This window comes from Festucalex cinctus, chromosome 21 (assembly GCF_051991245.1).
Source record: "Festucalex cinctus isolate MCC-2025b chromosome 21, RoL_Fcin_1.0, whole genome shotgun sequence".
NCBI classification, from domain to species: domain Eukaryota; kingdom Metazoa; phylum Chordata; class Actinopteri; order Syngnathiformes; family Syngnathidae; genus Festucalex; species Festucalex cinctus.
The window spans coordinates 5,086,798-5,108,561 of record NC_135431.1 but is presented as its reverse complement, the minus strand read 5'-3'; the positions used below and the strand labels follow the sequence as shown (position 1 = coordinate 5,108,561).

The 21,764-nt window shown below is 40.0% G+C and overlaps 3 protein-coding genes across 9 annotated transcripts in view; all 3 read right to left on the bottom strand.

Annotated features, from left to right (window-relative positions):
• Window positions 1-957: 957 nt before the first annotated feature.
• traf3ip2a (TRAF3 interacting protein 2a) lies at window positions 958-6,147 on the bottom strand. Its single transcript, XM_077510135.1, has 10 exons — window positions 5,960-6,147; window positions 5,470-5,520; window positions 4,978-5,388; window positions 3,784-3,865; window positions 3,536-3,714; window positions 3,358-3,446; window positions 3,213-3,281; window positions 3,029-3,133; window positions 2,317-2,391; window positions 958-2,122 (listed from the first exon to the last, which is right to left on the bottom strand). The coding sequence occupies exons 2-10, from the start codon at window positions 5,483-5,485 to the stop codon at window positions 1,976-1,978; spliced, it is 1,173 nt and encodes a 390-aa protein (XP_077366261.1). The 5' UTR covers window positions 5,486-5,520; window positions 5,960-6,147; the 3' UTR covers window positions 958-1,975.
• A 162-nt stretch (window positions 6,148-6,309) lies between these two features.
• On the bottom strand, window positions 6,310-12,161 carry LOC144010057 (putative G-protein coupled receptor 139). Of its 2 annotated transcripts, XM_077510136.1 has the most exons (4): window positions 11,723-12,161; window positions 10,367-10,458; window positions 9,856-9,989; window positions 6,310-7,913 (listed from the first exon to the last, which is right to left on the bottom strand). In XM_077510136.1, exons 3-4 carry the CDS (start codon window positions 9,932-9,934, stop codon window positions 6,892-6,894), a joined length of 1,101 nt encoding a protein of 366 aa, XP_077366262.1. In that variant the 5' UTR covers window positions 9,935-9,989; window positions 10,367-10,458; window positions 11,723-12,161; the 3' UTR covers window positions 6,310-6,891. The 2 variants fall into 2 exon arrangements, with proteins under 2 accessions (XP_077366262.1, XP_077366263.1); XM_077510137.1 differs by lacking the exons at window positions 9,856-9,989; window positions 10,367-10,458; window positions 11,723-12,161 and adding an exon at window positions 8,313-8,459.
• Window positions 12,162-12,454: 293 nt separating this feature from the next.
• The window catches only part of fynb (FYN proto-oncogene, Src family tyrosine kinase b), a 51,894-nt gene continuing 42,584 nt past the window's right edge, over window positions 12,455-21,764 (bottom strand). For 3 of the 6 annotated variants that reach the window (XM_077510129.1, XM_077510130.1, XM_077510131.1), the window contains exons 6-14: window positions 21,602-21,705; window positions 21,381-21,530; window positions 18,877-19,041; window positions 18,011-18,166; window positions 15,891-16,070; window positions 15,185-15,261; window positions 14,195-14,348; window positions 13,948-14,079; window positions 12,455-13,201 (exon numbers count right to left, since the gene is read on the bottom strand). In XM_077510129.1, the coding sequence (XP_077366255.1) occupies window positions 12,993-13,201; window positions 13,948-14,079; window positions 14,195-14,348; window positions 15,185-15,261; window positions 15,891-16,070; window positions 18,011-18,166; window positions 18,877-19,041; window positions 21,381-21,530; window positions 21,602-21,705 (1,327 nt within the window). In that variant the 3' untranslated portion in view covers window positions 12,455-12,992. The remainder of the gene's footprint in view (window positions 13,202-13,947; window positions 14,080-14,194; window positions 14,349-15,184; window positions 15,262-15,890; window positions 16,071-18,010; window positions 18,167-18,876; window positions 19,042-21,380; window positions 21,531-21,601; window positions 21,706-21,764) is intronic. The other 3 variants (XM_077510132.1, XM_077510133.1, XM_077510134.1) reach the window with 3 other exon arrangements.

Genomic DNA, 21,764 nt, shown 5'->3' with positions numbered 1-21,764 from the left:
AAACAAAACATGTTACTATATAGTGAGGCATCAATCAAGTACTACAGCTGACACTTTACTACTGGTTAATAAATAATGTTCATGATAGTAGCTAGCTACCAGTCATTAAGACACTTTGTACTTAATGTATTTCATGTTGACATATATTTCGAAAATCCACTGACATCATGCAGGGGGAAAAAAATCCATGTAATGGGGTACAAAAACCTAATCACTGTTGATGCAGTTGGAAAATGGTGGACAAATTCGCAGTATCTTTTTCAACCCGTGACTCAGACTCCAATATAAAAAGCTGAAATTGCTAAAACAAAGCTAAACCAGCCATGTCCCCTAAATAACTGTAGTGGAAAATATGATTTGTAGATAGGTCTGAGAGGGAAATATATTTTATAGCCCTTTATGAAAACACATCTGTGAGTGTCTGGCTGCTTTGGACTAAAGCAGATAAGGCTGAGACGAGTGGCAGGTCTTTGTGGAACAATAAAAGCTGGATTTATTGGCCTTGGCAAGCCTGGTGTTGGCAGGAAGTGGCCTCATGCCGGATCTGATAAAACGCGTGAAGCGCAGCACTTACGTGAAAATAAACCTTTTTGAGTCAGGTGGGGACAGGATGGTGGGGCTGGAACTCTCTCTTCATGCTTTTTTTTTTTTTTTTAAAAGGCTGATTTATTGAGATTATTGTTAGGAGTTGTTTTCATTCGGAAATAGTCTTTTTTTGTGTGCTCATGACACATATAAGTAGACACGTATATTTTTTTTCTATTTTCACACATACTGTTTTAAATGAGATGACTGACAATAGAAGATTTATTTATTTTTAAATAAAATACAAACTAATGCTTTGTGTGTTTTTAGTGCTAAGAGATGTTGTATTTTCATTTTTGGAGACGCACTGCCACCTTCTGGCCGTATTTTAGTATGCATGTATCGCCAGGAAAATGAAGGCCTTTGACACCGTTGTCAACTTACCATCGTGTCTATTTATTTGTTGATTTTTACAGCAGAGTACTGTAATAAAAAAAAAATGTGTATATAAAAAAAAAAAAAGAGTGCAGCGTCTTACAAATATGCAAAAGAGTTACTAACCTGGCTAGTTATTTATTAATCACACTAATAATTGTTAATACTACAGAAATCTGAGTTTACTGATGTAAAATATATTTGTAAAAAAACGTGTATGGATGGAAACAGAACAAAATCATTATTTATCACTAATTAATTTACACCAGCATGTAAATGCCTAAAACAATCATTGTTCTCTATCAAAACAGCATTGAAATCTGCATTTTAACTCATTCACTGTCAATGACGACTATAGACGTAAAAAATCCAAGCAAACAGCCAGTGCAAATTTTGACAAGAAATTTGAATTTAGTTTTAGTTATTCATTGTTTTCATTCATAGTTATTAATCATTGTTGTTATGAATAACAATTTCATTGCTAAGTGCTACAATCGTGCGTAGAACGGATTCCTGTTACCCGACAACACGGGCGTTGACGTTCGGGTGATCGGTCTTGGTCTTACTGAGACCACATACTGGGTCTCGGCCTCCAAAAGTCAATTTTAGTCGACTAAAATTGCTCTTTATTTTTGTTGACTAAAATTGGATTAAAACTAAAATACAATCAGGTGACTGAGTTATGACTAAGGCTTTAATTAAATTTAGTAAGAAGACTATAACAAACTAAATTATTTTTTTTAATAAAAATTTTAATTTTAAATTGTCTTTCCCCACCAAAATTAACACTGGCTGTTTGCTTGGATTTTGACGTCTATAGTTGTCATTGGCAGTGAATGCGTTAATTTGACTCATCTGTTCTAAATTCATGCAATGCAGAAAGCTCATGCTCAGAATAAGATTATGCTAAGTGTAGAACCGGATAATCAGAAAGACCAAGGTAAGTGGAGACAAACTTTTTCCGGTTGTAGGCTGTTCATGTGTCGACTCATCACGTTGTTATTACTGATGTCTTTCAGAGTGGCCGAATTGTGAGGGTGAGGGATGCTTCCGGCTGTGGGATGATGTAGCGCTCCTCCCTAAGCAGGCGCAGCAGCAGGTCCTGCATGTCTTGGGGCCACCTGTAGATCCTCGTGTTCTGAAGCCACCTGGGGACATGTTTCTGTTCCACAAACGGCGCAAGGGTGTAGAGAAATCACATTCAAATACAGTTGTACTTTTTCCAAACATTATGAAAGCCGCACAGTAGTGTGGAGTTGACAAGTTTGGGCCTTTTTTGTTTTTAAATTTTATTTATTTTTTATTTTATTTATTTATTTTTTAATTTTATTTTGGAAAATGTAATATTTTACTCACCTTAGTTGCATTGCAAAACAACACTGGTATAAGTCTGAAGTTCAGGCACCCTTGTTGGATGAATTCATTCTGGATCTGTAATGATAGAAATAGAGGATTGTAATTTTGACAATTATAGTATATGCCCTCTATATCTTTTGTAACAAATTTAATGGCCACATACAGAAAGTCAGAAGGACACAAGGGCCACATAATGTTATGAAGAGAAATTGTGTTTAGTCCTAAAAATTGTACAAATAATTTATTTGTGCTTTTGGATATTTAGAAAAATGCTACAGTATATAAACCAATTTATTTGTAATATGGCAGTAGGGTTATTATAGTTTTGGAATTTTTTATTTTAGTTAGTTTTTATTAGTTTTCAGGGTGCTTCTGTTAGTTTGAGTTCTTTAATAAATGCTTAGTTTTAGTGATTTTCAGTATTACTTTTTTTTAATTTTTTTTTTTATGTATATTACTTGCGCGCAATATTTAAAAAAACACCATGGGAGCGATGTCATCTTTTGGTGCTTTTCTATTGGCTGCTGCTAGATGACGTCACTTCTGTGTGACATACTTTCAAACGTCATTATTCCGGTTGGCTACTGACTTGCACATTACCCCATGGCGTTATGGGAAAATACGCCGTGGTAATTATGGGAAGAAATGTTATGTTTTCAGTAGCATTTGGCCTACATTTTACCAATATGTTCGAACTCGTGATCGAGCTCACCTGATTGTGGATGTACTTGGTGTGTAGTCCGTGCTCATCATCGCCATCCCCCTCGACGTCCTCCTTGTACCTGGGGCTGATTGCCACAATGATGAGGACGGATTTCTGTAAAGTTTCCATGATCAGATTGTGGCGACTTTTTTTTTTTTTTTTTTTTTTTTTGCTGCACAAATCGAGAACTTACATCATTCAAATATCTGTCCATCCATCTGATGATGCCCATCCGTATGGTTGGATCTTCAAATCTGTCAATCTACAAATAAATTGACGGTGAAGGTGTGCGAATGGCACTTGAGAAGAGAGGATTGTGAAGACCTGTTGAAGCTTACAGCTGGTTTGAAGCCCTGACTTATTAGAAATGTGGTGAAGGGTGTCATTTCCTCAGCTGTATCCACTGAATATGTGATGAAAACATTCCCTGCAAATACAGTACACAAAGAAAATGGCACACTTCTACAAGGCTGTGTAGTGTTTGACTCAGAATGAATACGTTTACGTGTCACTTACGATATTCAGCGGGGAGAGTGACAGTCTTTCGGGTCTCCCTCGTAACCGGATCTGCTTGAAAAGGGTAATCGAAACTGACCTCACACATGACATCCCTGGGAGCTGCCCCAGCTTGTGGTTGAGGGGCATTAGTGGCATTTGGAACTTTGTGATATTGCATTTTGTTTCCTGGATGGTTCCTGCAGAAGAAAATCATTCACGAATGAGAGCTGACAGTAAAAATATGACAGGAATGAGTGACGATCTACCGTGTTTGTTCAAAGGGTCGAGCAGCTCTCTGGTTTGGACACATGCAGTGTCGAAGATAACCCTCCTGCTTTGGACTGAGGCCTGCAATGACACAGAATAGGAGACACTCAATCACTATGGTGCAAGGTTCAGAACCTTTTCTTTGAGGAGCAGTTTTGCTAGTCAATTTGAGGAGCGGCTTTCCATATTTTTAATGAGGCTAGCTTAGCATTTAGCGTGGCTTCTCCTTCTTTCCTGTCACCCCTTTGTCGTGAGGACTGTTGTCAGCTGTGCAACTTATTCTCGGCCTGATGGAGGTGATGATTACTTTTAGGAGGGACTTTGCAACATGTTGAGCATGAGCATTGAGCAGCACAAGCTAGCTAGCTGAAGCTCATTGCTAGCTAGCTGATGTGGCGCAGCGCTACGCTTGCCTCGACCGCCGACTTTCCTCGAGTAGTTGACATACATGTTAGGTCACGTACATACAGTCCAGAGCAGCTTTTTTTTTTGGGGGGGGGGGGGGGGGGGGTTTAAAATATTTGTTTCTGAGTTATGCGATTCAGTGTGTTTGAATTAGCGTAAATTTTGACACACAAACTGCGACGCGAAGCCCACTTATTTTGAGGTTTGGGGTGGTGATAAATTAACTCATTTACTCCCAATAACGTATAAATACGTTTTTTCTTTTAATGTTCTAAGTGTCCCAAAGACGTATTTACACGGTTTTTTTTTTGGTTTTTTTTTAAATGCTAGAGCATACAGAAGGCTTTGACGCAGCCTCTCAACTGCAAGGAACGGTTGCAGAAATAGTAGTTATTACACAAACGGCCAGCAGGTGGCAGCAGAGCAAAGGAGATCAACCAGGGCCATCTTGAAAAAAAGCTCAATTACTTACAATTTTAAATAATTTGTGAAAACTGATGAATTACTGAAAAACGGAAAAAGAAACATACTTTTTTTCCTGATGAAAGAAGAGACATTAATCTTTCTTTTGATAGGTTCCATGCTTTTATAGCAATTGAACACAATATTCTGTGGGCCTTGCAAAATCAGTCAAAATCCAGTAAAACAGCCGGGAGCGAACGGGACTGCTTCTGTGAAAATGGCTGGGAGTGAATGAGTTAATAAGAAAAACCAATGCTAAAAATCAAAATGATATTTTCAAATATAAATCATATACAGAGTACCAGCCATTCTTTCCAAACACTTACACTGGCCACGAATATGTGCTTCTGGGTTGTGCGTTGGGATATAGCGGGTGGCGTTGACATCAGACCTAAGTGGGAGAGGGGGCTCCAAACCGTCTGCCTCACCCAATGAACACTCAAGCCCATTCTGAGGTTGGATAAAACCACAACGTCGATTCTCTGGTTGGCTTGGAAGCCAAACGCAGGCGCCCTGGCCAGAGGTAGGAGGACTTGTTTTTTTGAGTTCACTCTGGAAATAATGCTGAAGAAGTCTCTCCCGGTTGATGTGGATGTTCTTTTCCATATTTTGCTCCCAGCTTCTACCGGTCCCTGGTCCACTACACTGTTGGCAATTCGGGGGCCAGTCGAAGTCTAGACAGGAGGGTGGCATGCTCTCGTCCACCTCGACAGGAATGCTCCGATGAGAGCAAAGGCCTAAGGATGTAGCAATAAAACAAAAAAAAAGAGAGTTCAATTGCGTTCTTAATGCTGAATGTTTAGTAAAATGTTTCTTACTTTTCGGAGTGGCCATTTTGGCGACTGCTTATGTTAAAGCAACTGTAGACTCTGCACAGGGTCAAAGGGGAAAAATTAAGAGTAGAAATACACATCATCAACAGTAGGTTTTGTTTACTCTAAGTGTAAAAGTCACATATACATACAAAGGCTGTTTCCAATTTGTTTACTTTTTAGCTATGGACAGAGTAAACGATTAGGGACTGCGCGTGGTAAACAAAAAACATTACATTAATTCCTTTCTGATAGTGTCAATCAAAAGGGAAATTTATTATTTTCAGATTTTCACTAAGAATAGTGACTATTTGTACTTTCTCTTTAGGTTTAGGATTTCATTGCATTATGAAAGTGTTCCCAATCTTCCCAAACTCAAAATGTCACGAAATGTCAAATAAATGTCACGTCCATACAATCAATTGGTGTTAAATTGACAACATTTTACGTGCCTTTAGTCTGGGCTGAATGAAGCGTAACAATATTATGTGCTCACCAGTACAAAGGTCAACCAACACCAGTGCTCGGGAACACCTGACAGGTAGCTCTTCCAAGAAAAAAAATCCAAACTAAATTAGAAGTTTATTAAGATTGATAAAGTCTGCTAATTGTGGATGTGATGAATTAGAAAGATCACAACATTCTGTCGAAGTGCTTCGCCCTTAACCGCAGGACAAACCTGTTCTGACACAAACAGGAAACATTCCTGCTGCCTGCCCCTGAGCTTGAACGGCCAATCAGAACAAGGCTGCTGCGACTGGAGTCTTTTTTTTTTTTCTTTTTTTTTTTTTTTTTTTAAGTCATGTCCAGCCAACGTTCAAATACAAACGTGAATCTAAAAGCAACACACACGACACATATTTTCATTTTTAAGGTTAGTCTTTTTACAACCATCTACAAATGAGATCTGGGAAAGACAAACATTTTTGTCTATAGGTGTTTGTTTCAGAAAATAAAAATAAAAAAAAATAATCCAGAACAGGACTGGTGTCAAAAAACGTCAAGATGGCGTCACATAGTGGAAAATATGATTTGTAGATAGGTCAATTGGGTTATGGTTAGTGTTGTTCCGATACCGTTTTTTTGGCCCCCGATACCGATACCGATGCCCAGCTTTGCAGTATCGGCCGATACCGATACCATACCGATACTTAAGGCTTTTTTTTCTTCAACATGAAAAAGCTGTCCTGCCATTGGTTCAGAGCATTCAAGGGCTAGGATATCTTAATCCTGCATCCAAAATTCTATATTAGTGTTGGAATTAATGGTATCGGCATGTTACTTGTGAGTAGTCACCGATACCGATACCACTGTTTTAATGCAGTATCGGCACCTCTGCCGATACCAGTATCGGTATCGGCACCTCACTAGTTATGGTTGAGGTTAGGGTAAGGAATGGGGGTAGGCAATCATTTTTGATGGTTGAGGTTATGTACACATTTCTGTTTCCTTGAGTTGACTGGTCTGCGACTGGTAAACGTCACGGTTATGGGTTGACGTGGCCTCGTGTTCTGACACCGAAAAGACTTGAATGGTGTGCATGAGGAAGGATTTAGCCTCTCCTGTCACGGTTTTACAAGTCACCACCCGAAGCAGCTCCTGTCGGAAGCGCCCGCTGACCATGCAGTAGAGCAAGAAGTTAGTGGTGGAGTTCAGATTCTGGAGCATGTTAGCAAGGTCACCGGCGACATTGAGGGGGATGCTGTAGTCGTTCCTGTCAAAGTGTTTGGTGTTGTACTCGGTTCTCAGGATGCAGTATGTGACGAAGCGCGGCAGGCTGAGCACCACAAAGGCCACGGAGACGGTCCCCAGCAGGAGGAGGGTCCTTCTTAACATGCCCCTCGTGCTGCGCCCGCGCATGACGCGACGTTCCTCCTTCGTGAACAGATTACTGGCACGGCACAGGTGATCCCCGATCAGGTAATTAAAGATGATAACCAGCACAATGGGGATACCTCCCGAGAGAAAGGTGGTCACCCACACAATGGCAGTGGAGTAGATCTCATCCCGGTACTGACATCGAGGCAGAGTCACATTCTCTCCATCCACCGCAACGTCGACAGAAACGACGACGTTGATCCAGCCGAGCGGCACCGAAACCACGTGCGACGCCACCACGATGGCCGCGCACGTCAGCTTGGCGGCCCTCGTCTGCGAGAACTGCTGCTTGGGCGTCGTGTGCCGAAGGACCAGGTAGCGCTCGATGGTGAACACCACCACGATCCACGACGAACTGTAGAGGGAGCCGTACTGCAGGAAGCCCAGGATGCCACACCACGGCTGCGAGTGCCAGAAGGGCTGCAGCAGCCAGAAGGTGAGGGTCAGGTCGATGAGGATCACCCACACCAGGTAGAAGGTGTCCACGATAGCCAGGCAGCTGAGATATACCACGGCTGTGTCAGACATTCCGCATTTACGGAAACAGATCATGTAGAAGGTGAAGAGGTTTGCTGGAAAACAAGACAAGCAAATGAATGCAGGAGAATATTCATTTACAAGTAACCATGGGTCAGAGATTAAACAAAAAACATACACATAACACTATTTCTTCAAATAAAATCCGCACATAAAGCAAACTCGCCTATCAGAGTGATCAATTGTCACCACTAGCCGGCGCCATTTTGCATATTGTGAACTGGCAGCTCAATCGTTTAAATCATATCTAAGAAGCACTGTCGACATTGATTCACTCACACTGAATTTCAAGAATTTTAAGTTTGGGATAGTAATATAGGACAGAAAAAAAAAAGGAAATGATGCTTAATACTTTAAGGACATTAGGAAGGGTTAAGACGAAGCAAGCCTTGCTGGTATTTAATAACTTGAAGATAATTATTGTCTAATTAGACCTTTTTGAGTTTTTTTCCTTGTTCTTCTCTTTCTTTTTTGTTATTGTCTGGCTCGGCAGCACGGTTATGTTATGCGTGTGCTCAGTTTGATTTACATGTCTGTTGCTGACGCTATCGGTGACCCTGCACGATCGTTGACGCGCATGCGCAAAATATCAGCCATCTTGGATCGCTAACTACAGCAACTACAGTAGAACAAAATACCTTTTTATGCCTTCGCGATAGTGCGCGTTCATTTAAAACATGATACATTGTAAAATTTCGTAGAAACTAATTTACTTCTACAGGTTTTAAAGACGAACGTTTTACTTTTCATGACATTCATAGTGAGTCTTCATTGTAATAATTTATATTTAGTCTGCAATATTTATATTGTCTTTAGAATAATGTGAGCCACACCTTTCACTTATCTGACTGACGCAAACATTATGAAAGTGTTACGCCTATTTATTGTGGTTTTTCGTACATACAGTATGTAATACATTTACAGTGTTATTCTTTCTAGTTGTGTATTAAATTATTGTTACTTTTGGTATTAAGAGTTATTAGGACGTATTGACACCCGTGGTAACCTTGTTAGTCAAACTGTAGAGAGTATTTCCACCGCAAGAGGGCAGCAACTGACTGTCAAAGCTATGAGAGCCTTCAACTAAATAAACAGCATGTTATTATGTATCAGAGTATGTCGTATGATGTGATGCGAGAGTTTTACAGTCAATTGTATGTTTCATACAGTCCTGATGTCCTGTTTGACATGCTAACTACTTGACCGACTTGTCGCTTGTGAAAATCAGATAATTGTTTACATGTATATGTAAATACAAATCAGGTTGCTGCAAAAACAATTTTGAAAGTATAATTTTCAATTTTTTTCAGTTTATGTTTCTAAACATCGGTTTATTTATTGTTATTAACCTCAATGTGAAATAAATAAATACATAAATCTGTAGTATTCTTTTTTTTTTTTATTTGTAAGAGAAGCTAGTGTCTACACAATAACTATAAAATAATAATTAACTCATTCTCTCCCAGCCATTTTCACATAAACAATCCCTTTCTCTCCCGGCTGTTTTACTGGATTTTGACTGATTTTGTAAGGCCCACAGAATATTGTGTTCTATTGCTATAAAAGCATGGAACCTATCAAAAGAAGGATTAAAGTCTCTTCTTCTCAAGAAAAAAAGTATGTTTCTATATGTTTCCATTTTGCAGCAATTAGCATTAGACGAGAGCTACGTTTCATCAGTTTTCCCAAATCTATTTAAAATTGTAAGTAATTTAGCTTTTTTTCTCGAGATGGCCATGGTTGATCTCCTTTGCTCTGCTGCCACCTGCTGGCCGTTTGAGTAATAACTACCATCTCTGCAACCGTTCTTTGCAGTTGAGAGGCTGCATCAAAGCCTTCTGTATGCTCTAGCATAAAAAAAACAAAACAAAAAACAAAAAAAACGTATAAATACGTCTTTGGGAGCAAATGAGTTAATTTCGAAACACGCTTAGAATTGGCATGTGGCAACTCAATAAACAAAATGACATCAGGTACCTGGAATACCCAAGATGCAAAGCAATGGGTAGTAGATCTTCTGAACGGTGACAAAGATGGTGACGCCAAATCCCTCCATGATGAATTCCCTACCAGGCAAGAGCTTACATGCTCATCTCATCTCTGCAATGAAGCTGTCACACATAATGTGGTTAACATTAAATTGCATTACTTAATAAGTAGGGTGTATGCAACTTGACACAACTTCATTAAATGTAATTGTAGTTACTCGTACAAAAAAAAAAAAAAAATGAAATGGGGCCTAGTGTTTGATCTCATTCATTTCTATATCAAAAATTTACAGAAATTACTTTTTTTTTTTTTTTTTTTTTTTATTTCCCAATGGGAATATTTCCCAGGAACTATATCTTATGAGGTTAGGGGGGTTAAGAACAAAAACAAAGCAATGTTCATGCAATCCTTTGTTATCAATATAACAAGTAGATAAGGAATATCCTGATCCATGTGAAATAAAAAAAAAAAAAAAAAAAAAAAATTACATTGCACATACCTGGTGCTTCCAATTATCTCATGTCGGTCTCTCCTAGCTGTCTCAAGGTACAATCCATCTGTTTATGGCTCCACTATTACGCGTGTATGTGGCTGAAAATGTGGAAGGAATGGGCGTGACTGCAGTAAAAGCTTTTGGGAGGGGTGATAAGGTCGTCAGCCCACCTGGCAGATGATGGGACTCACGCTTTAAACAAACATTACTTCAAGCATTCAATAAAAGAATATGTTAAAAGCATGTTCTATAAGTTCACAGAGTTGGACGTTAGATTTGGAATAGAATGAAATATTCATTTGTTTTCCTTCAAAAAGTCGTCACTTGCTTTACGTGTGGGGTCATTTCCCATTTGCACTGTGAAACAATTCTATCTGTTCATGGCACAACACTGAAAAAAAAAATTGCACTTTGACACAATAAAAAATACAGCTTATATAGCAGTGTAAATTTATTGTTACCTCAAAATACGGCCATTAATAGCTAAACCCCTGGCAACAAAAGTGATTACACTCCAAAGTGAAAATGTCCAAATTGAGCACTGTTAGTCATTTTCAGTCTCCAGTGTCATGTGACTCGTTAGTGTTACAAGGTGTCAGGTGTGAACAGGTGTATAAAATTTGGTCTTACAGCTCTCAAAGAACTCTGAAGATTTTGAAAAAAAAAAAAAAAAACTAACTTCATGCTGAACAATTGTGGCCATTTTTGTCAAGACAACATTATGTCTCCTGTTGAGAATCATGAGGAAGTCAGGCAACAGACAGACAGAGACACAAATTGTTACAAAGAAAGTTAATACATCACTGGATCATAGTAATGTCCAAATATGATGCAAATACTAAACTAGCAGAAGAGCAAGGATGACATCAGAGCATTGTCGGCGTCTTATCAGCTGGATTTTCATTCGATAATGTGCATATAATGCAAATGCGTTGCAATAAAATATAAAATCGACTCTTGATACAGACTCCAGCCTCAGTCCACTTGTGAAGTCCCCCAAATTCTTGAAAGGGGTTCTCATTTGCTTTCTTGTCAAAGGATGGCCACAAATATTGTTTCCTTTACGTGTGACATCCCTCAAGAGCACACCAAGATATGAGAAGTGTAGAATGAACTTAATTTTATTCTCAACAACAAATACTTTTAAAAATATTTGTTGCGGGATGTAGCAATTCTATACGACTAAACACAAAACAGCAACAACTTTGCCAAACATTAAGAATGTGTCGGTTATCAGAAGCTAATGCTAATCTATGCTAGCAGAGGCAGCTATGCTTAAATGGATAAGTTCGGATTTTTATTTATTTTTTACATGAATCTCTATTTCCTCACCACCAGTGTGTGCGATCAACACCGACTTACCCCTGACAGCGTTCTGTGAATGTGACACGAGTTCTGGTCCGGTTTTGCTCGAGAGGAAAATAGTCCGGCAAGCTGGCTGGAGTCAAGTTAAAAAAAGCGTTTTTCTTCTGAAAACAATTTGTGTTCAAAATTGTGATACATTTGCATCACAAAACCCCTTCCTGAAAAAAAGTCAGACTCCATTACCGCTAGGGACTATTTTTCTGTTCGTTCGTATCACTGCGCGGCGCCCTATAGACAGCTGATAGTCGAGACTTCCGGCTTCGAAAAGACAACTAGTAGATTCGTGCGCGTCTATCCACTCTGTCATCTATTTAGGGAGACACATTCATTTTTTTTCAATAGGCCGGCAAGCCCAGTGACTAAGGTGTCTATTGGTTGGCGGCTACTATTTGAGGAAATTGGGTTAAAAAAAAAATAAAAATAATAAAAATGGGGAGTTGTGTTTATTTCTTAAAGTGGCTCATATATCGGGTGATATTACAACTACATTGTTTGAGGAAATGCTGTTAAAAAAAAAAAAAGGGAAAAAAAAGAGGCACCTGTTTGTGCAGAGGCTTTTATTTGTTCATACCTGCCGACGCACCTGGCAACTATGTAAACCATATTTCCACTATTTGAGGAAATAAGGTACAAAAAAAAATGACGCCTAATTGCGCAACAATGACTTTTCCGCAGTTTTGCTCACAATTTGTGAAAATGTTAAAAGAAGAGGGATATGTTCACAATCTGTACATGGTCATATTTAATTTATTTAAAAAAAAACATGTATAGTGTAATTCCAGACAGACAGCAGTAGCTAGAAGATGATAAGCGTTCTGGGGAAAGCAAAATAAAACGGCTGCAGGAGGCAAGAATAGAATGGAAGATATCATCCGACAGAGAATGGGGAAAAATCAACTGGGTTGCAAAGTAATCTGTTGGAATACACAGACGGATGAAATGGTTCTTAACCTTCATTTTTGGCAGATGAAAACCACATTTTCAAGTGAAGCAAACATACAAATTAAAACAATCCTTTAAAAAAATATTTACACTGAATAAAAGTATCGCATTGCATCGTCCAAGCCCGAGCTCCAACCCAACCACTTTTCATCGTATAGCAGAGTTTATACACTAGGTAGGTGAAGGAAATGAAATGATCAAGTTGAGCAACGGATGCTTTCCAGCCCCTCAAATAAAATAGTGGCAATTCCAGAAAGATTCCAGTTTTTGTTGTTGTTTTTTTTTGCATCCAGTTCCAACCTAGAGGCAGGGAAGAAGCACATTTTTAGAGGTTGTCTCCAGGCTGGTACTGAGGCTCGGTGGCTGTGAAGTAGTCCTCCAAGAAGGCCTGCAGGTACTCGAAGGTGGGCCGCTCCTCTGCGTCTTTCTTCCAGCACTGCAACATGAGCTCATGCAGGGAGATGGGGCAGTCCTGGGGGCACGGCATCCTGTAGCCTCGATCCACCTGCTCCAGCACCTCGCGGTTGTTCATGCCTGGGACGCACGGGCAGCGGCATGACAAACATAAAAAAAAATAAATAAATAAATGTACAATGGATATGCAAATGTAATACTCAGATTTTTCTTTGGCTTTTGTGTCCTTTGGGTGCAAGAAAAATCTCTCCTAGTCTAGGATGAGCATAACAAAATGTCGCCTGCAGAGCGAGTCAAAGTTGGCCGGATGTTTACCATCCAGTTTAGGGACAATCCACAAATGACATATTCCAGGGTGACATATGTAAATAGTAATTTGAGTCCCACATAATACCCTCTGGAATATTTAATTTATGGATGGTCCCTAACTTTTACTAACTTCATTAGTTTTAGTTAACTAAAATAACCTTTAATACCCTCCCTTCTTACTTTGACCATCTCCAAACATTTTTGTTTTGTTTATTTTATTTGAACTGAGCCAAATGCCATTTTTAGCACACGTCGAGGGCCACTGAAAAATGGACGGCGGGCCGCAAATGGCCCCCGGGCCGTCGTTTGGACACCACTGATCTAGACACGTTACGCTTCCCTCAGCCTTTCATGTTTTTTCCTGGCTGAAATTGAAATTGTCCCACAGGCAAACAGCATTAATGAAATGTTATCTCACATTTGGGCAGGGAAACAAAGATTATCCAACCATTAAAGAAACCTTTTCCTCTCATAAAACGGCATGCGGGGGGCCGGAGGCTGTCCAAAAAAAAAAAAAAAAAAAAAAAAAAAAAAAAAAAAAAAAAAGTATGGCTCACCCGGGTAAGGCACTCGACCTTTCGTGACCAGCTCTGTCAGCAAGATGCCAAACGACCACACGTCCGACTTGATGGTGAACTTCCCATACAGCGCGGCCTCCGGGGCCGTCCACTTGATGGGGAACTTTGCTCCTGCATGGATGACGTCAGCGGTGATGTTTTTTTTGCGCGGCCGAAGCTCTCGTTCAATTATTGATGATGACCTGGAGTCCAATGGATGAAGGAAGGACGGATGTTGAAGACCCACCTTGCCGAGCCGTGTATTCGTTGTCTTCGATGAGTCTGGCCAGGCCAAAGTCAGCGATCTTGCACACCAGGTTGTCTCCCACCAGGATGTTGGCAGAGCGCAGGTCTCTGTGGATGTAATTCATCCTCTCTATGTAAGCCATACCCGCTGCCACCTGGGAGCACGACGCAGAAGAGCACGACTGCATTAAACATCAGCTAACAAGTAGGAGATGTAACGATAATGGTTTTAAAATTTAATGGCCATATTGCATAATTGTCTGTTATTTATTGACAGGATAGTTATTTTTCAAAATGACCTTTTTATTTATTGAATTTTGACACTTAGAAGGCCAAAACATCCCTCATGAAAATTAAATTGCACTAATAAACGAGCCACTAGAGGGTGCCAGAACTGCACAAATGGAAATCAACCTGAAATTATGACCGTTTGATGTAAATTCCTGGTAAATTTATATCATCCAAGTTGGTCAAATTCCATATTTGAAGAAGCTTGGTCCGACTGTACTTTGTGATACTGTCGATGACACACATCACGTCCCTCATTTTTCCATTAAGAGCTGCCTTCTCAAGGGGTTCCATATCTGTGCCCTTGAAGTTGATTGCCCTGATTAGAAACATGCGTCCTAGTTAGCATATGCATCACTCAGGTGGATATATATATATATATATTTTTTATATTGGTGACAGTCAGAAAATCATCTCTTCGCAGGTCTTACAAAGTTTTACATCTTAACCAATCATGCATAACAAACAACGCAAAGAATGTGGTTTTAATTGTGAACATAAAAAACATTGTCTCTACAGTTGATAAAGGTCTTGTTGATGGCAACCGTTTGATCTACAGATCAACAGATTACTGTATTTCTGAAAGGAAAACTTTTGATGAAACAACTGAAGATGAAAGATGAAATATACGTCACCAGCTTGCCAGAGGAGATTGTGTGTATTATAGCGCAAAAAGGGGTGTTTGTGTTTGTACATAACATACCTGGGCAGCCATATCGACGAGGTTGGGCAACTTCAAGCCTCGCCCTTCTCCATCCTTCAAAAAGTCCAGTAGACTTCCTGCAGGGCAATAATACTTTGGAATATCAACCAATACTGGTAGAACATAACTTATGTCAAGAGAAACTTTAAAACAAAATAAAAAAACAGGCTATTTTGTTGAATTGCAACCAAAACTGATTGTAACTAACAAGCAGTGCAGCTAAACATAAACAGTCAAGTCAGAGTCTACTCGAACGCTCATTTTTGTTCAAGACAACTATGTTTGTCTGTAACACTGCACAGGGAACTCATTTTTTTAAGTAGGTGCTGCTGTTTTTGTTAGCAACAGAGCTCCAAATGGGCTTTGCAGTTAACTATTTAAAGTGGAAGTCAATTTTGTCATATGTTGTATGTGTGCTCACTAGTCGAAACACGGAATTCCGATTAATACAGTATTGTGGTCGAGAGCCGAAATTTTGGACGAGTTCGGAGACATAAAATTCTCAAATTTTCCGGTTGAAAACCGATTTGGTTGAGAACAGAAAACGGTCGAAAACCGAGGTTTGACTGTATTGGAGCAAATGACGCCAATTCCCATTGTGGCAAATGTCCATAAATTGAATAACCATAGAATGTTGAATGGGAAAAAAATAAATAAAATCATCCTTAGCAACCTTTAGCGCGTGTTTATGCGAGCATCCACGTACCTTTGCTCATGTACTCGGTGACGATGTAGATGGGCTCCTCTGACACGACAGCGTACAGCTGCACCAGCTTGTCATGGCGGAGTTTTTTCATGATCTGAGCCTCCTCCAGGAAGGACTCGGGGGACATGGTTCCAGGCTTCAGAGTCTTCACTGCCACCTTTGTTGTGCCGTTCCATGTTCCTGTCACCACGCACATGTGCAAGCATCAGTGTACCGTATTTAATACCTCAGTCACACTTTTTAAACCACAGATGATTTGTTCGGCATGCAAAAAAAAAAAAAAAAAATTGTATTACAGACACTTGATGTAAACATGCCAAACAGCATGAGATCAGGAGACGCTATGAGAATCGGATCATCTTCACTTCTCATGCACACAGCTTGAGCAGATGGATCATTAATTGGATAAAAGATTCAGAAGGTGCTTTGATTTGAAATGGATTTCAAAAGCCATCAGTAGAATCCGGGGAGGATTGGAGAGCCACAATGCGCCAACACGGGAGCAGATAATCCTTCATGGGATGATTAACGAGAACAAGCCTGTAAGCTCCTAACTGTGGCCATGCCAGTTGCTCTAATATAACATGACTGTGGCACTGCTGTCAGCTAAACATGAATTGCATAACCAAAAATATGGACCGCTGTAATAGTTCTACTGATCTCATTCTGTGAGAGGATGTAGAAGAGGGGTGGGTGACTCAAACGGAGGACAGAGACCATCAACTAGCATGCTCGGAAGGTTTTAAGCTCAGTCCAAATATTAAAGTGGTGCCGACTTTTTGGGAAGATTGGTCCATCTGCTTGGGAAAGGAAAAGGATCTCAGAAGCTAGGTGCCATCTGGGAAAAATCCCAGCATCTGTCCAGCTGGAAAGAACACACAGCCTACTAGTCTGCACATGGAACTGTAAATATATATGCTGCGGTTACATTTAATTCAACAAATAAATAATAAACAGAATATGTCACCATTAATTTTATTAATTTATTTTTACATACAAATCCTGACTCTATTTTAGAACTTACCGGAATGTTTTCATGCTAATACCATTAAAGCGATACTTTATTTATTTAGCCATTTTTGGCAGTCAAACATGAATATTTTGCCAATAATAAATGTGATATTTTCATTATTTTTCACGTACAATTAGTACCTCTAAAAACATATTTTGCAACTTGCTGTCGACTGAAAATGACATGACAAGGTCTCAGGTAACCAATCACAGTTCAGCTTGTAAATGTCACATGACCAAACCTAGAAAACAGGTGATTGGTTACCAGAGCCCTTGTGATGTCATTTTCAGTCGACAGCAAGTTGGAAAATGTATTTTTAAAGGTACTAATTGTACATGAAAAATAATGAAAATATAACATTTATTATAGGCAAAATATTAACACTTTTACTGCCACACATTATCAAAAAAACTTTGATATGACAAAGGCTTTGATTATTCACAAACAGAGTTACAATACTTCCATCTGCTGGCCATAGTTAGTGTTTTTGATTCCACAACGCATTGACCAGGCAGTGCTGCACTTTAGACGTTGCACTGAGGAAAAAATAAAAAACTTACATCCTGATTTTACTAATCGTTATTAAACGTTTTTGGCAGTCAAAGAGTTCATGTTTGCCTGCCAAAAATGGCTAAGTAAGTAAAGTATCCCTTTAGTATTTAAGGGAGTTCCTTTTAGGCCGGCGAGAGCGAGCATGTGTTTGCTATGCTAATGTTAGCTTACAAGCCTAGGGGCACAGAATATATTATAATTATATTATAATTATAATATTATATTAGCCGCATCGTGAAAATATACAGGCAAAAGTGTCGGCATCAATGTAGCACACTGCCATGGAATTAAGGCTATTTACTAAAAGACAACATTAATAAAGCAAGACTTTACAGTGAGTATTATATTTATTATTGTAACTGGTTATTCAGTTATGGTGTAAACAAAATTTAAATCTCAGGGGAATCCTAATGCTTTTATCTTCAATGATAAAACAAAAACGTTTTCTAATCTGATGAAAACAGCGAAAAAAGGCTTCAAGGGAATCTTTTTAAATTCCAAGGTGAACATTGATGAAAGTGTCATATTCTTTGGGGGTGGGATTGTGTACTCTTACCGTAATAAACCTCAGCAAAACATCCTGTGCCCAGCTTTAACTCCAATTCAAGTGCGTCCCTTCTGATCTCCCAGGCATCATGACTCAAGCCCACAGTGTCAGGGATGTAGTTCACACTCACGCCAGTTAGTTTACAGCACAAACCATCCGCACTCTCTACAGGGATGGGAGGGAAGGCGTGCGGGGGGGGGGGAGGACACACACACACACACACACACACATGCAGTTTAAGGATGATGAAGGAGGCCATTTTTGGATTAATAAAACAGAAGAATTATCCCATTGCAGCCCATTGCGAGTGATTTGCGAATGTTTTGGGGTTTCCACTAGGGATGTAACGATATCCAAACATCACGATACGATATTATCACGATATGAAGGTCACGATACGATAATTATCACGGTATTGTGGGGGAGTTGGCGATATTTAAAAAAGATCACAATATTGTAAAAATAGAGAGCTCATACTAAAAAAAAAAAAAAAAAAAAGCACAATATTGTTCTTTTGTACATAACAGCAATGCATATAAACCACCTACAATCTCCAATAACAATATTGAGGCACTTATTTGGTAATGCAAGCACATATTTATCGCTTCACAAGCAAATTAGGTTCCCCTTCATCTGTCAATTAGCATAGATTTTAAACATAGAAGGCCAAAACATCCCTAATGAAAATTAAATTACGCTAATGCACTAACCACCAGAGGGTGCTAGAACTGCACAAATTGTGAATATGACGACGTCGATATTGTGGCAGTTTTAATATCACAATATTGCCCTTATCGTGACATCCCTAGTTTCCACCGCCCCGGGTGTGGCCTCCTCCAAGCAGCCCCTTGCTCCAGAGGCGACTGGCTCCGTACCCATCCAGACTTCCCCAAACTGCCCATTCCCGAGACGCTTTATCAGCTGCAGTGACTCCCGCGGGATCTCCCACACGTCTTTGGTTTTGACTGACAGGTCGGCCAGGCGGGGCATCCCTTTGTGGCAGGGAACCACCAAGCGACAGCAGAGGCCGGCAGCTCGGTCTGCTCGGGCCACACAGCGACGCAGCAATGAGAGAGGAAAGACATGTAACAGGGAGTTGACAAGACAAATCTGCAGCAAGAGGAAGAAGGAATTCACTTGAACTGCTGTTCCGAGTGAATTCCACAGTGACGATAAAATGTGGACAGAGTGCCGACGAAAGCTGAAAATCGATTGCTTTAAATGGCCCTATGGGCTGTTTCTAGGTCACGTCATGCTACGTACGGTAGGTGAGCTGCACCGTGGTTGAAACATGGCTTTACAAAAAGTACATATTGACATATTCTGAGAGAGTTACTGTATAGGACAAAAGTATTAGGACAGCTACAATTCTAGTGAGACTTTCTATGAGATCTTGGAGGACATTTGTCAAAATTGGTTGTCTCTATTTGTAGAGCGCAGCTGCGTTCAACTGTTAAAAAGTAGCATATGCTAATTTTCGTGCTGACGCAGTCCTCGTTATGCTCGCTTGGCAATTTGTTTCGACCTGCTAGAACCAGGTCTAAGTATTGGCGCAGGTAGTGTTACATGATTGAAGTCAATTTGATCCAGGTGCAAGCAGACACATTCTGAGCTTCACTGGACATGTGAGGTGGATGTTCTATTCTATTTTTTAAACCCAGCCCTAATTATTAGTTTTGTTCCGATACCGTTACTGGTATCAGCAGAGGCGCAGATAACTGCATTAAAACAGTGGTATCGGTATCGGTGACTACTCACAAGTAACATGCCGATACCATTAATTCCAACACTAATATCGGATTTTGGATGCGGCTTCTTGTCTCTTGCTCGTGCACGACATTCACTGATATGTGACATGCTCACTGCATGCCGATCTAAGATATCCTATTGGTCCTTGAAAGCTCTGAACCAATGGCAGGACAGCTTTTTAATTGTTGGGGGAAAAAAAACCCACCTTAAGTATCGGTATGGTATCGGTATCGGCCGATACTGCAAAGCTGGGTATCGGAATCGGCATCGGGGACCAAAAAATGGTATTGAAACAATACTACTAATTATTATTATTAAAAATCAGAATTTTTTGTTTTTTTCCGGGTCTTAGTCCTATCACAGACTGAATATTTGAGATGACTTGACTTGACTTATAAGAGCATTGTCCCATTACGTTTGTCCTTATAGTGTACGTATGATCATATTATTTTTTCTCAAGATGCATATGCTTTTATGATAATGACAGTAATTAATGTTATGCGTTAATCTGAGTTCTAAGAATGTATACGTAAGTAGTGGTTAAACATAATAGATTTCGTGGTTTCACCAGCTGCTTCCATTTCGATTAGCGCTGCTCAGCATCACTTTAGCTGCTGACGCTGTCTCGTGAAATCAAACGTCTTGCTTTTTACCCCAGAGGAAGCTCTTGTGTTTGCTTGTTATTGATTCAACCAGTAGATTAGGGCCGTGTTTCCAAGCTGATAAGTGCAAAGACCCCCCTCTCCTATCATCAAACAGGATAAATCCCGAGGGTGTTTACACGGGGGCAGTTAAGATGAGATAAAGGCCAAAGCCTCACCCATGAGGGTGCTTAGCCGGCCGTCAAAGCCCATCTGGGCCAATTTGCCTGCTTAATTTTGGTGCTCTGTTCACGTTGGAGCCTGTCATAAAACCTGCCAATATGTGAACCGTATCCACAGCAAACAGAGAAACAAAGCTTTTTTTCCTCGAAATGTTAGCGGCTCGGAAAGATGGAGCGGAATGATAACAATTTGATCTCAGTTGAATCAATTGCTCTCCGTTTAAAAGCTTTCTTTCCGTTTTGGGGTCGGTGCACAAGACATTCGCTGTCACAGAGCGAACACTTGGCTCCCCCTGGGGGCACAAAGCTCAGATGACCTGCAAAAAGAATGAAGGATTTCAAAGAATAGGGCCAATTGCATCCATTTTCATTGTGATAGTTTAATTGTACTGGTGCAAAGCCTCAATGTGAATTAATTGTACTCATTCAGTTGTGCTCATCAGGGCCCATATAACTATAATAACTAACATTTCTGCAACCGTTCTTTGCAGCTGATAGGCTGCATCAAAGCCTTCTGTATGCTCTAGCATAAAAAAACAAAAAACAAACAAAAAAAAACAAAACAAAAACATATAAATACGTCTTTGGGACACTTACTAAAAAAACGTATTTACACGTTATTGGGAGCAAATGAGGTAAAGTACTTAGGAATTGTAATACTTTTAGTCGGTTTTGTGTGAGAGGCGTGTTACGCCCTGGACTGGTTGCCAGTCTATTGCAGGCCGAACATTAACAAACAACAAAAGCAATTTTCAAACTCATACCAATGAAAACAAGCTTGTACATGAATACAAAGAATAGTCATACCTGAATAGTGCTGAACCAGCTGCTGTAATGAGTCGAACTGAGCCCTGGTGGTGATGTAGTAGCCGCCGCTGTCCAGCTTGCGAATTTTATAATGCTTAACATGGTCGCCTTTCACATCATCCCAGTCCCGTATGGACAAGGAAAAGGCACCTGGGAAGAGCGACTAGGTTTGCGCGGTTGAACTTTTTGGTGCTAATAATCAAAAAATATTGATCATTTACCCTTTGTGGTTTCACTCTCCCGGATGAGGTAAGTACCCCGTGGGTTCCCGGTGGACAGCAACTGTCTCTCGGCTTCCTTTCGGCCAAGTTTACCAAAGTACCAACTGTAATTAAAGGAGGAAGCATTTGTTAACCAACAGCAGTACTAGTGGGAGACAATTGT